The sequence below is a fragment of the Lithobates pipiens genome, unplaced genomic scaffold (assembly GCF_037356315.1).
Source record: "Lithobates pipiens isolate NorthernLeopardFrog02 unplaced genomic scaffold, aLitPip1_a1.2 Scaffold_24, whole genome shotgun sequence".
In the NCBI taxonomy this organism is placed as follows: domain Eukaryota; kingdom Metazoa; phylum Chordata; class Amphibia; order Anura; family Ranidae; genus Lithobates; species Lithobates pipiens.
In genome coordinates this window covers 23493011-23508123 of record NW_027507786.1, presented here as the reverse complement: position 1 = coordinate 23508123, position 15113 = coordinate 23493011, and the positions used below count along the sequence as shown (strand labels likewise).

The window sequence follows — 15113 nt, the reverse complement described above, 5'->3', positions numbered from 1 at the left end:
AGAGAAGAGGTACACATACCAGCTGCTATGGAAGAGGAATTATGTAGGAGGCTTGCCCCTAGTCTACTCCAAAAGCCTCTGTGCTGGTTGGGTCTGTCTGCCAGCAGAGAGGCTTTTCAAAAAAAACTAGAGGCAAGCCTCCTACCCACTGATTATAGCCAATAGACAAAGCAGATCATTCTCTAATGATGGATAGACATGTGCCCACTGAAATATTTTGGTTCAGAATTTCATTTTTGCACGAAAAAAAAATTGTTTAGTTACTCTCGAAATTTGTTTTTAATTAATTTGTTTCGTAAAAAAAAAAATGCATTCGTCCGAAAATCCAAAATAATTGAGGTGGAATCTGTCATTGAAGGCTTATGGTGTCTGTCGAATGTTCTAAGAAGATTCGACGGAGCAGCGAAACTGTACGACGCCGCAATCGTACATTTACGGGCCGAATGTTCCGCCTACAAGCTATAGTAGAGTTCTAATGTTGTATGACACTAGTAATAGTTATATTTATTAATTATTATTACTAGTCAACCAACATTAGAATTCTTCTATAGCCTATGGGCGGAGCATTTGACCATAAATGTCCGCTTGCGGCGACTGCTTCATCGAATCTTCATGTCGAATCTTTTTTCTCTATGTAGAATAATCTTGGACTAATAGAGTTAGGTTAGGTACATTCGACCACAGGTTCGATGGACACAGATCGCTATTGTCAGTGTCATGTCGAATCGCCTATCTATATCAAACTGTTGTCACACTGAAAACGAAAATAAAGCATTTGTTTATGTCGGATCTTTCGGTTTTCGGATTCTGCATGCAAACGATAACGAAAATACCCGAAATTTGGACGAAAATGCATTTGGACGAAAACGAATACACGTCTTATGATGGAGCACCACTTAATGGACGCTGAAAGCAAGGCTTGAAATACTCCTCTGAATAAGGAGTAGATGGAAAGATGTAATATTAATCTTGTACAGGCTAATGGTCAGAGGGAATATGGTGGCCCTCCTACAGACTGGTTTAGAGAGGCTCCTTCACTTGGGACAGAAATATTTATCAGCCTTTGTGATTGACCCCCATACTCGAGGAGTATGTCCACTGTATACGCTTCCCTTGTCCGGTACCAGCCACTTGTCAAGGCATCATTGTAGGGTGAAGAGAAGCATACAACTTTATTCAAACACAGGCACCAAGAGATATACACTCAGGGGACAATCTCCCTTCTTTGCATAATGACACAGGGCAAGGTAAACTACATTCAGTAACAAGAGACACACGGGTAGTCAAACTTCTCATCAGTAAACCGTCTTATCAGGAGGGAGGGTTGTTGGAGGAATTTCCCCCTCCCTGCCCCCGGTCTTCATGCTAGAAATACATAATGCAAACAGTAAAGAGGAACCGGGCGTGATAACAATGGTGGCCGATAATAGTTCCATAAGCCTGGCTGGGAGAAGTGTGACTGCTTGGTAACTTAGGAACATGGAACAGCAATCACCCTTTAAATCCGGCTAACAAAGTGCTGTATGGTTGGTGAAAACAGTGTTATCTCCAATGTCAGTGTCACAGGGAATGACCAGGGAGCATCAGGAAAATATACATCCCATAAAAGGTTGCTCCCAAGGCAGACAGAAACCATAGAACAATGGGATACAGCCACACCTCAAACAATCTAGTAAAAAGTATATAACAGTCTATGAGACCAAGCTCAAACCATATTCCAGCAGTTGGAAAGGTGGAAATCATTTTTCTTCATATATTTCTTGAGGGATAGTGTTCAGAGATATTACTGTCCCAAGTGAAAGAGTCCCTTCATTCTTTCAACACAAACCACACATACAAGACCCAGAATAACAGGAGTAAAAGGAAATGTGGTTGTACGGTGAGTTTGATTAGTGCAGTTGTACAGTGAGTTTGGTTAGTGCAGACCCGACTGGGGGTTCTCGGTCACCCTGTGCCCCTAATAGACACAGGGTTACTTACTTATAGGATGGGGGGCGGGGCAGCTGAACAAGGAGTTTCCAGAACTCTCCAAGGTAAGCTGGGTTCCACAATGTGACTCCCGTCACACACATATCCTCAGGAGATCTATGAAGATTAAGTAATTCCACTGCGTCAGACTGCTGGGACATGGTTTGTCTTCTGATGACGTGTCTAGAATACACAAGTTTGTGTCTCTTCTATTGTTAATTGGGTCACCTATTGTTTCTGTCTGTTAGTATTATGTCTACTCCACCTTGTTAGAAAACTATTGTGGGATGTTATATGTTTATGTTGATTAGCTTACGGGTTAAATTATATCACTGTCAGTTATTAGTTGCTAAAGGTGGATTGGCATAGTTTATGTTGGTTGTTCCTTAGTTATGTTGATTATATTCCTATATACCCCCTCCCTGCCAGTGACATGTATACAGTAATTAGTGCATTTTTATAGCACTGATCGCTGTATAAATGTCAATGGTCCCAAAAAAGTGTCAAATGTGTCCGATCTGTCCACCGCAAAGTCGCAGTCCTGCTAAAAATCACAGATCGCCGCCATTAAGTAAAAAAAAAAATAATAATAATAAAAATGCCATAAATATATTCCCTATTTTGTAGACGCTATAACTTGTGCGCAAACCAATCAATATATGCTTTTTTTTTACCAATAAAATGTAAAATAATACATATTGGCCTAAACTGATGAAGAAATTTGTTTTTTTTTGTTTTTTTTGGGGGGAGGGGGGTATATTTATTATAGCAAAAAGTAAAAAAAATATATATATTTTTTCAAAATCTGCCTTTTTTTGTTTACAGCGCAAAAAATAAAAACCCCAGAGGTGATCAAATACCACCAAAAGAAAGCTCTATTTGTGGGGAAAAAAGGACATCAATTTTATTTGTGTACAGCATCGCACTTTAACTGACAATTGTCAGTTAAAGTGACACAGTGCCATATCACAAAAAAGGGCCTGGTCATTAAGGGGGTAAAACTAGTATTGCTAAAGGCAAAAACAGTTTTTTTGTCCTCATCAGGGAGATTCCCCTTCTCTATTTGTCCTGTTTACCATGATCATTGAAAGTCAAAGTAAATCCCAAATTTTGGGATATCCCCAGAAAAGTAATAGAGGGAAAATCTTCCAATGGCAACACTAGTTCTGGTGACCTGGGTGGTCCCCAAGGAATTCCCTTTATTTTCAGGGATTTCCTCTCACTTCCTGTTTGGCTATGGGACAGGAAGTGAAGGGAAATCTCTGCATTGGTACACAGATCTCAAAAAAAATCTGACAGAGGTTATAACCCTCCCTTATTCTTTCCAAAATGAAAATAGTTTTGCTCATAGTTCTACTTTAACCTTGTGTTACAGCTTTGTGAAATGAGGCCATAATAAGTCATAACACTAGAGCTTAGCTCTGATATCAGATGTATTATAATATAAAGTTCAGAGCTCTGCAACATTCATTCATACCGTCCTATATGGGTTTTATAGGTTTGTATTTCCAGATTTCTTTCCAATGAACTTACCTGGGAGTCTCAGGTGTAATTTCTTCTCAATAGGATTTTCCATGTGCTTGTGCTTCACCCTGCAGGCATAAACCTTCCCATAATCCTGAGCTGTAGGAGTTATAGTCAGATAACAGGACAGAACGTCTCCCCCGCCTCGGGTCTCTCTCTGCTGTCCTTTCCCCGGCACTCCTCCAGTACCTGACCAGGTGACCTCAGGGGTGTCTCCGGGATTGCAACCGGTCACATCACAGCGCAGGGTTAGAGACCTTCCATAGTCTGGATTCCTGGGATCACTGGAGATCTCACTGAGCTTATAGAAACCTGCAGAGGAAGAACATGAAATAGTCACATCAGTCTCTGTACCAGATGAGCTTACATTCTAATGTCCCCTCCCCCACAGTCAAATCAGTCTCTGTACAGAGGAGCTTACACTCTAATGTCCCCTCCCCCACAGTCACATCAGTCTCTGTACAGAGGAGCTTACTCTCTAATGTCCCCTCCCCCCACAGTCACATTAGTCTCTGTACCAGATGAGCTTACATTCTAATGTCCCCTCCCCCACAGTCACACACTATTATTATTATACATTTATATAGCTCTGACATATACCACAGTGCTGTACAAAGAACAGAGCCAGTCACATCAGTCTCTGTAGCAAAGGAGATTCTCTACCAGGTGGTGCTGTTCTGCAGGCTGGTGTTGCCTCACTCTACTGTGATCTCAGCTGAGAGAAGCAGTAAGCCTGGGGCCCCTCATGCAGGCTTTTCCCAGGCAAGCATGGACAATGTTGGCAAAGACGAAGGTGGAGGCTCTCCAGAGGCACTGAGGCCTACTCCATGTGCTCAAGCTGCAATGGATCCTGGGCATGTCCCTATGCAAGAGGAGTCCTTACCAGTCTTCCGGGATAGAGTGGTGAACAGACTTCACCGCATTGCTAAGGAGGGACAGAAACTTGCTGTCATGAAAGAAGATCTCAGGAAAAAGAAATCCCTGCATAGCAAGTCTGGAAACAGTAAGAGGGAAGTCTCCGAGCTGAAGTCTCTGGAAAAGGCATTGAAAAAGCAGGAGAAGTTGGTTGCCTCTCTGAAGGAAAGCAGCGGTGTGCTCAGAGAAAAGTGTGAGAATGAGGAGAGATGCCAACAGATAAAGGAGAGCGCCTGTAACATTACCAGCCAGAGGGTGGATACCACAGCAATGGCGACAGTATGGAAGTGGCTTTACACGGTGGCCCCAGTACTACCCCTGTCTCAGGATCTGTCATGTCTGAGTCAGTACCTGCCCCCTCCCTCCCCAGCAGCATGGGTCATCTCAAGAGGAGGTTGAGAAAAATAGCGGATTGCTGCAGGCCATTCGAGAAATGGAATCTCCCTTGAGCTGCACCAACTCATCAGAAGCAGATCTTGGTAAAGAAGTGCTTGCTGAAATTCTCAAAGTGTGTGGAGGTCTTTCCTGAGATTGCACCAACAACAGATCCTTGCAATCCCACATGGACATTAACAGTGCAGAACAGGAATGTTGCATGAACATTGAAACTGCAGAGCAGGAGGGCTGCATGAATGCTGAAACAGCTGGTGTTTTTTCTAAACAGAAGACTGCTGGTATCTGTGGTACTTCTGGGACTATGGTGAGTGGGACTGTTGTGCTGGAGGGGATGAGGGGAATTTCAAAGGTTGCAATGCAGCCAGTTAATATTCCTATACAGCAAGTTAATGTGTCATCTGTCCAAGTTATGAACTATACTAAGGCTGTGTTGAGACAAAGCCAAGCTGCTGGGGGTGGAAGGGAGCCAGTTGTGTGACTTTAACCGAACACACCTTCTTCCATTAAACGCAGGAATGTGGTACAGCTCAGGTGGGAAGGAGGAGGTATTCCACCTATCAGGAGGGTGGTTGTGGATAAGATCCTAGCCATGGGATTTAAGGCGGAGGATATTTATGCTCTTATCATTTCGGCTGGTTCCTATGAATATTATTTGTCATTTTTGCATCCAGAGTTGCTGGATCTGTTTTGGGAGCTGTTTGAGCGTGTATATGGGGGCCAGCCAGACTGGAAGGGGCTTTTCCCCAAAGTTGTCTCACGACAGCCCTTAAGAATGTGACTATCTTGACAAGGAATAAGTCTATACCCCCTGAGGATTTATGGGTCTGGTTGAGGAGGTTTGGTGAAACGTTGTGTCCCCTAATAAAGATTGTGGATGATAGAGGAATCTGGACGGGTGGGGGGGTCGGTGTCAATGAGGTTGAGTGTGTGTGGGAATGTGGTCCATCATTTGCCCTCCTCTGCCTTTATTGGTAGAGATAGGATTACCATCTTCTACCCTGGTCAACCTAAGCTGTGCCATAAATGTGAGGTCAAGGGACATTTCTCCTCTAACTGTCCAGAACAGAAGAGCTCTTTTTGTCAGGAACTGGGGCATCTGGCAAGCGACTGTAACATCATTAAATGTAACCTATGTGATAAGGTTGGTCACATTTCTAGCCGGTTCTCTGAGGCTTGGAGTGGAGGAATTCTTCCCTCCGGATAGAGAAGAGTCTGGGTTGGCAGAGGCTGTACCAGGAGATCCTAGTGTCTGTGTCCTGTCAGAATCTGTGTCTGTGAGGCCCTCTGTGGTGTCAGTGTCCCCCCAGTCTGTGGTCTCCCAATCAGTGTCAGAAAGTGTGGTTGTCAAGTCTGTGTCGGCACCTATTGTTTCTCCAAGGGTAGTGAAGGTAGTGGTGGTTGCTGAACTAGGGTGCATGGTGGTACCAACCCCTCCTCCTCGGCATGGCAGAAGTGCTGCGGTTCGAGGTCAGCAGACACCAAGGGGTGGAGTGAGTGATGGATTGGATGATGGTGGAGGGCGAGGTAGGAAGGGAACGAAAGTGGCTTGTGCAGAATGCAAGGTGAATGATGTGGAAGTCAGGGTGAAAGATGTGGAAGGGTTGTGAACAAGAAAGCTATCGCTTGTGAAAAGCATTAACTGCTGTTCCTGTGTTTGTCTGACCACTTATGACAATAAAGATGACATCAAGCTAATTTGGACTTCCAGTGTGCGGCCACTTCTTTGTTCTGTTTGTGAAAGATGTGGAAGTTGGGGGTGAATGATGTGGGGGGAGGGGTTAATGGGGGGTTTTGGCTGAGGATGTCCTGGGGAGCAGGGGGGAGGGCGTTCTGCCATCGGGATTGTTGAATGAGGATATGGAATGGTTGGAGGCTAAAAGGAAAAAGGGTAAGAGGCGGAGAAAGAGGAAGGATGTCAAAGCTCCTGAACCTAGGAGGGTGGAGGTGGCAAATGCTTTTGAGGTGTATTCTGAGATGGATGGTAGAAGTTCTTCTGGTGATGAGTCAGTGATTTCTATGGAGGAAGAATCACAGGGGACATTGAATCGTGTAGGGTCGCCAGCAAATCAGTAAGTGCTCGTAATATGGCCTTATTTTTGCTCAGCGGGTTTGATGCTATTTTCTTTTTTCAAAAGACCCCTTGTCTAGTTTGGCTGATATTCATCTGGCGAAGGAGTGGAGGCACGGCCCCTCTTTCTGGTGTCTTGCGGCCGAGCCTTACACTGGAGTTGCGGTACTTTTTCGGGCATGGTAACCTGTTGGCAGATTATTGAGGTAGAAATGGGGAGATGTATGGTCTTAGATATCTCCATGGGGGGGGGGCAGGACCTGCGCCTGATCAACATCTATGGGCCCCAGACAAAGTGGGACAGGAAATGCCTCTTCATGAAGATTAAGCCTTTTCTTTGTACAGCCTGGCAAGTTGTCTTCAGTGGTGATTTCAACACCTTCACCGGTACTAAGGACAGGAAAGGTACCGGAGCCAGGCTGGACTGGACGGCTTTTTCTTGATTGTTCTGCACATTCATTGCTGCCCCGACGACACAGGCTTTACTTTTCAGCGAGGTAATAGAGTAGAATAGATAGGTTTGTTTTAAAGGGAACTCTGCTTTCTCAGCACCAGTGTGTCAGCCGGTGGACACACTGTATTCTGTCTGTGACTCTGAATAGCCCCGATATACCACCTAGGGGGAAGGGTACCTGGAAGATAAATTCAGCACTCCTGGCTGATGTAAAGGTGAGTCAATCCTTTGAGGATTTTTTTCAGGCACAGGTATCAATCATGGACTTTTTCAGCAGTAAGTCAGAGTAGTGAGAGCTTACAAATGAAGGATTGTTGGGTTTTTCAAGGCCATAGGAAGAAATAAACAGCTTGATAAGTACGTCACCTACCAGCGTCTGTGGAGAAGGCTTGATAGGCTTGTGTTGAATAATGGAGATCCTGGGATGATCTCTGAGATAAAACTCTTGCTCAGGGAGTGTAAATATGACAGGCATACCTCTATGGTTCGGGAAAGGGATTATGGGAAATATCACTTGCCCGACGCTTACCAGAATTGCAAACAAGGTAGAGCAGTTAAGTCAGTTGTAGGCCTGGTTGACAGTACAGGTTCCTTGACGAAGTCCAAGTTAGGGATCCTGGAAACGGGCAGGTCATATTATGCTGATCTCCTGGGCAGGATGGACCTTGATCCGGCAGGCAAATCAAGTTTTCTGGATTCTATTCCAAGACTGGGAAATGGCAGTTCTCGTGTGAGTTTGACAGAGGACATCACAGCAGATGAGGTGGTTAAGGCTACTGATAAACTTGCCATTAAGAAGTCGCTTGGGCCAGATGGATTGATAGCCAAGTTTTATAAGAACTTTAGGGTTACTCTGGCCCCATATTTGGTGGAGGTTTTTAATGGCTGTCTGAGAGGGGTTTCGCTCTCCCCCTCCATGCCACAATCTGCGGTGATTCTTCTGTCAAAGAGGAAGGATTCTTCGAGAATTGGCAACCCATTAGCCTTCTCAATGTTGATGGGAAGATGCTGGCGAAAATAATTTTCTGGCGTTTATAGTCTGTAGCGGGCGATCTACTTTCCAGCCACCAGCACTGTTCAGTTCAGGGTAGAAGCACTTTTTCAGCAGTGATAGCTGTCCGGGAGGTCCTGGAGCGGTGCAGGGCTGCAGACTGGAGAAAATACTTGCTGGTGTTTGATCAGGCTGAAGATTTTGATCGGGTCAATCATGAGTACCTATGGCTGCTTCTTGGTAAGAATAGCCTAGAGGGGGGCTTTATCAATTGACTGAAGACCTTATACAGAGGGGCTGCAAGCTTCATGTGTACACACGATTGGAATTCTCGTCGGAAAAAGCTCTGATGGTTTTCCCGACGGAATTCTGACGGAATTCGGCTCAAGCTGTCTTGCCTACACACGGGTCACATCAAATTCCAATTGCTTAGAACGCGGTGACGTACAACACGTACACGACTAGAAAAAGGAAGTTCAATAGCCAGTAGCCAATAGCTTCTGTCTTGTAGTTGAATCTGAGCATGCGTGATTTTTGGCGTGTCGGAATTGCATACACACGATCGGAATTACCGGTAGAAAGTTTTTCCGTCTGGAAAATTGAAAACATGCTATCACTTTTTGGCTGGCGGAAATTCGGACAGCTAAATTCCGATGGAGCGTACACACAGTCGCATTTTCCGATGAAAAGCTCTCATCGCTCTTTTTCTGCCCGGAATTCCGATCGTGTGTGTACGCGGCATAAGACTGTGACTGGAGGAGATGTTCTGAGGTAAAAGTCTGTCAAGTTCAGTGTCGGCCATCTTGTCTTATCTCAAGAAATGAGAAGCGCTCATTTCTACATCCTACCTGAAGAAGTGTGACACGTCTATTGCTATAACATTTCAACTATTCAGTGTTTCTATGGACATCCCATGTCCCTTCCCCCAACCAAGGTACATCCCCTAATAAAATAACAAAAACAAGCAAAAGACTGTTCATTGACTTACGCCCCGTACACACGGTCGGAATTTTCCGGTGGAAAACGAGCGATCAGATCGTGTTGTCGGAAAATCCGATCGTGTGTGGGGGCTCCATCTGACTTTTTCCGTTGGAATTTCCGACACACAAAGTTTGAGATCCGGATCTAAAATTTTACGACAACAAAATTGTTTAAATTCCGATCGTGCGTAGACAATTCCGACGGACAAAGTGCCACGCATGCTCAGAATAAAATACGAGAAGAAAGCTATTGGCTGCTGGCCCGTTTATAGTCCCGATGTACGTGTTGTACGTCACCTCGTTAAGAATGATTGGATTTTCTGGCAACTTTGTCCAACCGTGTGTATGCTAGACAAGTTTGGCACAAAATCCGTTGGAAAAAATCCTATGAATTTTGTTGTCGGAATGTCCGACCCGTGTGTACAGGGCATAAAGGAGTGTGTCTAACGGATGTCTGGCCGCAGGGTGAAATGTACGGATGTAGGAACTCGTAGCAACCACCCGCTACACATATTATAGGACCAATGACTACATTTCCAACCACCACGGCACACATGAGGAACTTCCTAAGCCCAGACTTACCACCTGAAGCCCCTCCAATTTTATCAAGGCATCATGTAAAGGCTGATTGTATGAAATGATTGTATAGTGTGGAAGTCTCCATCTCTGTAGCTGGATTATTGTATAAAGCAATATGGAGGTTCTCTTCTATAAGATCAGATCCCCTCCCACCCCTCCCAGCCCTCCCATCACAGTACATCGGTGGGAATTCTTCATAGGTCGGTATATCTCATCCCTATCAACGTTCTGTAGTAATGGAGATGGAAAACTCTCTGTACATCCCGCCATACGCGCCCTCTTGTACTATAGTACTGTCTGTGTGTTCATAGTCTGGTTTTATTACAGCCTCACCTTCACAGGACATCATTGTCTATATATATATATCATCCATCTACTGAACTTATCACCATCATCTAGAAGGAGAATGAAGATCTCATTACCTCTCAGGTGTAGCGGATATTCTTTTGGAAAAGTCTTTCCACCATGAGTGATCTCCAGGCGGATGGGAACTCCGTGAGCTTCAGATGTCGGGGTGAATGTCAGCTCTGTGGTTCCGGAGAAGATTTTGGATTCTGGATCTTTCTGGAACTTTTCTGTCCAATCACGGTTATTACATTTGGTTATTCCCTGATACCACTGAATGGTGGGATCTCCAGGATACATATTACTGATTGCACAGGATAACGTCACCGTATTCCCAGGCTCAGGCTGTGCGGGGTCACATTGTATGTCACCCAGAGTGGGCGGAGAGACTGCAATATAGAGGAAGCCCAGTGTTATACGTCATGAAATAAAATAAATAAATAAATGAGTCCCCCCTCTGTATAATATCGGGATATTGGAAGGACACATTGCCCAGACTGCACTGTCCTCTCATTGTGGTGGGAACTTCACTGTCAGTTACATCCAGGGGCATAACTATAGGGGGTGCAGCAGTCGCGACCACAACTGGGCCCTGTGATGCAGGGGGCCCATGCAGCCCCCTCCACATATGGCTGGCAGCAGCATAGGCAGCTGGGGGTACCAGTGCACCATGCACACGGGTGGCTGGAGGTGGAGGGTGACTAGCAGAGCTCCATGCTCGACTATCACACTGGCTGCTCTTTAGTTGTGCATTCCCCACATGACCTGTGTCCTCGGCCGGCTCCTCAGAGTACCCCTCTCCTGCTCCATGCATTGCCGCTCAGTCCGATGTCTGTTCTCCCCAGCCAGAGTCCCGCCCCCCCCCCCAAGTCCGGCCCACACTGCACTGCATACTTCTCCCGGGTAAACAAACTTTAAGCACACAGATGCAGTGCAGCCCTATGAGAGCCCCCCGGAGGACACTGCAGGCGTGTCTGCCAGCCCCCCTCCTCCCCCGTCATACACAGATGATGAAAGGTCTTTCTGGGAGATATGCTGATCGCCCGTCCAGCACACTGGATGGAGCCCAGGCCAACATGGATGAGTGCGCGACCTGCAGCTTGGTCATGGTGAGTGAGAGGACCCCATCCCCCACACACACCATTACATACCCCCTCCATCTCCCCCTGGGGACAGGGACCCCTTCTCACCTGGGGACAGGGACCCCCACCTCCCCTGGGGACAGGGACCCCTTCTCACCTGGGGGCAGTAACTTCATCTGCCCTGGAGAAAAGGACCTCATCTCTTCTGGGGACGGGGACCCCTTCCTGCCTAGGGACAGTCCCCCAATGGGGCACCTAAAAATAAAATAATAAAAAAAACTACTGATACCAGTGGTGGAACTACAGGGCTCACAAAGGTCATACCTGTGACCATGCCCTGGAGTTCCACCGCCGGACTCGGAGGGAAGGGCCCTGACTGGGGTTCAGGAGGGGCCCTTCATGGTTTCTTGCATCGGGGCCCTGAAGGTTCTCGTTACGCCACTGGTTACATCCAATCCCCCTGAAGAAGTAAATGTCCCCTTATTTTCACATCTAAAGGAGTCTCAGAAAGGTAGTTAGAAAAAAAAACAAGCAGCGCTGGTCTGTGCGACCCTCTGTGCTCCCTCATAAATTGCACTAATGACTAAATAATAGTTTTCAGTCATATACAATATTTGCTAAAATAAGCAGAAAATAACAACATATCATATAAAATGACCAACATATAAAAAAACAATCCAATATTATCGTGCAAACAATTGCATAATCATAAATGCTAATGAAGTGCGAATAATAGAAAAACAAAAGCGCCAAAAAAAATTGTCCAATCAGAAATCAATAAAAAGTCTGTGAGATCCAAAAGGAGAAAATCGCAAAGAAACATCACAATATTGTGTTATATAAAGTTCTCAGAGGTGTTTTTCATGGCCCTGTGTGTGACATCCAGTGTGACCCGTCACCATTCACACTAAAGGACCTCACCAGAGATAATGGCTGGTCAAGTTATAGACCAGCTACTCGCACATTGCTGATCCCTTTAAAGGTTAATGGCTCCAGACTGCATCCCTGAACCCTCTCATACAGGTCCTGATCACACACACAGTGCCTTGAAAAAGTATTCATACCCCCTGAAATTCCCCACATTTTGTCAGGTTACAACCAAAAACGTAAATGTATTTGTAGCATTAAGTCCCGAAGGAGCTGCTGGTTATTTTTGGGCTTACCGTTACCTTCCGTTCTCCTTGTGACACGTCTAGGGGGTGTCCGGTGGTAGGTGGCCCAGTAACTTGAGGCTGACAATAGATCCACTTGAATGGATTTTATTTGCAAAAAAACTCAAATTATTGAACAGTCTTTCAACTTGGGATCAGAGGGTTGGGAAGAAGTTCAGGTTCTCTCAGTGTCAAAGTTCAAAAACATTAAAGAACTTTCTTACTTTGACAGAGAACAGCCAATCACAGCTGGATGATCACTCGGGTTGGACAGTCCCTCTCACACAAGGCCGAGCAGCCAACAAGGTGCTTCTTCAGGAACAAGTTTCTGCCACAGACGTTGTTGTAGAACATGGAGGGAAACTAAGCTGTAGAACACTTGTAGGATTCCTGGATCTCTCAGCCAGTTTGGTGATATCCACAAGACTGTATTCTTTCGGTTACTTCAGCCCTTCCAGGCTCTTGTTAAGAAAACCAACCCGTACGTGGTGTTCTTCTAAATAGCCCCCCCCTGGAATGCATGAAGTACACTGGGTCTCTCCCGAACCGGAGACGGCACCCAACCACCTCAGAATCCTCCTTTAGTTTCCGTGCCTCGGGCTAGCCAGCCCCGAGACATCAAAGTCGGGTGGATCCGCACCCCAGGCCATAGCCTTCCTGGAGGCTGGTCAGGAGGACCAGGACCATGTAATCAGCACATCATACTGGACCGGAACCCCGAACCACGCGACATCCACATCTTATGTACCCTCTCCCAGAGGGCACAGCGAGAGCGCCACTCCCACTGACCTGCTCCGAAAGAGAGTAACTTAAGCGCCTGACCAGACCATAGTTCCATGCCTGCCACCAGAGACAGTGCCCCCTGTGGCCAGGCTGAACATCTCACAGCCCAGTCAGACTGACATAGAAGTCCAATTTAGGCAAATAGACCCAAACCAAACTGCAGTTTGGGTAAAGTTTAACTTTCTTCAGGAGCCCACCGCTACAAATACATTTACGTTTTTGGTTGTAACATGACAAAATGTGGGGAATTTCAAGGGGTATGAATACTTTTTCAAGGCACTGTAGAGGCAAGATAGAAAAGGGAAGGCTTCCATAGTGTAAAAACTTTTGAAGAAAACAGGCTTTATTTAAAATAATCAAAACACCCGTAAAGGTTGATTTACTAAAGGCAAATTGACTGTGCACTCTGCAAAGTGCAGTTGCTCCAGATCTTAGTAAATGAGGTAAAGCTTCACTTTGCAAAGAATATCCGATCACGTGCAAGGAAAATAACAAAACAACATCATTTTTGCTTGCCCGTGATTAAATGATGGAAGTCAGCAGAGCTTTTGCTTCCTGACACGAGCACGTCACACGATGAAACGCGTAGGGCGGGACAAGGACACTGATGTCACTGTGCATGCTAGTGTCCTGCTTGTGGCTTGAATCACCAGCCGGAGACAATAGGCTACATGAACAAGCGTTGTTACCCTAGTGTCAGACACTATGATGATAATCTCCACTATGTTCTACTGTATGTGTGGCCTGTATGAGAGGGTTCAGGGACCGAGTCTGGAGCCATTAACCTTTAAAGGGATCAGCAATGTGCGCAGTAGCTGGTCTATAGCTTGACCAGCCATTATCTCTGGTGAGGTCATTAAGACCCCTTTCACACCACACCACCGACAGCGTGGGCGGTTAAACGCTGCAATTTTTAGCGGCGTTTTACCGCCGGATTTGTGGCGCATTTTGGCCGCCATCGGTGCGCTTTTACCCCCGCTAGCGGCCAAGAAAGGGTTAAAACCGCCGGCAATACACTGTGATAGCGGTGTTTTGCCGGCGGTATTACAGTGCTGCCCTATTGATTTCAATGGGGAGCAGCGGTGGAGGAGCGGTAAACACACCGCTCCAAAGAATCTGCTGGCAGGACTTTTCCCTGACGTCCTGCCAGCGCACCGCTCCGGTGTGAAAGCCCTCTGGGGTCTTAGTGAGAATGGTGACGGGTCACACTGGATGTTACACACAGGGCCATGAAAAGCACCTCTGAGAATTTCATAGAGCACAAGATTGGAGCGTTTCTTTGGGATTTTCTCCTTTGGATCACACAGATTTTTGATATCCAAGTCCCCAAATATTTTTTTGTAGCGCTGTTGTTTATCGAGTCTCAGGTGAAATGACATTATATGGAGAGATTTGTCCCACTTACATAATTCTCCGAGTGCCCAGATGACGGGTTTTGGTCTCGATAGACTGAGATGCTGAACCTGACATCGGAATTTCTTCTCCAGATCTTTCATTGTTGGGGTGTAACGGGAAGTGCTGGTCACATGATACAGTCCATCATTATCCTGGACGGGAGGAGTGGTTTGTGATATTATGATGTCATCTTCCATGTACCATGTGACTTCTATGTCTGGTGGGTAGAATGAATGAATCCTACAGGAGAGATCCAACTTCTCACCGACACAAACAACTTCCTGACCCTTCACTATGGAGTCCAATACCGGAACCGCTGAAATAACACAAAGAGAATGGAGGCGGGAATAATGGTATTAAGAATATTACCATGAGATAGCCACGTCATAGCAGCCGCTGCATAGATGCAGGAATCGCACTGCTCAGAATATGGACAATCCATGGAGAAGAGGATCTGAAAAGTGCTGAGAGACCAAAGAGTG

The 15113-nt window shown here is 45.9% G+C and overlaps 1 protein-coding gene across 27 annotated transcripts in view; it reads right to left on the bottom strand.

Moving 5' to 3' along the window:
• The window catches only part of LOC143929724 (hemicentin-1-like), a 419992-nt gene that overhangs the window by 358287 nt on the left and 46592 nt on the right, over nt 1-15113 (bottom strand). For 25 of the 27 annotated variants that reach the window (XR_013262563.1, XR_013262571.1, XR_013262579.1 and 22 more), the window contains exons 7-9: nt 14642-14947; nt 10298-10609; nt 3502-3804 (exon numbers count right to left, since the gene is read on the bottom strand). The exons of 1 other annotated variant lie outside the window; for it this stretch is intronic. Coding sequence is in view for 3 of the 26 variants with exons in the window: in XM_077453695.1 (XP_077309821.1) it covers nt 3502-3804; nt 10298-10609; nt 14642-14947 (921 nt within the window). In the remaining 23 variants the exon portion in view is untranslated. Of the gene's footprint in view, nt 1-1980; nt 2086-3501; nt 3805-10297; nt 10610-14641; nt 14948-15113 lie in introns of those variants that run through there. One more of the 27 variants, XM_077453696.1, reaches the window with a different exon arrangement.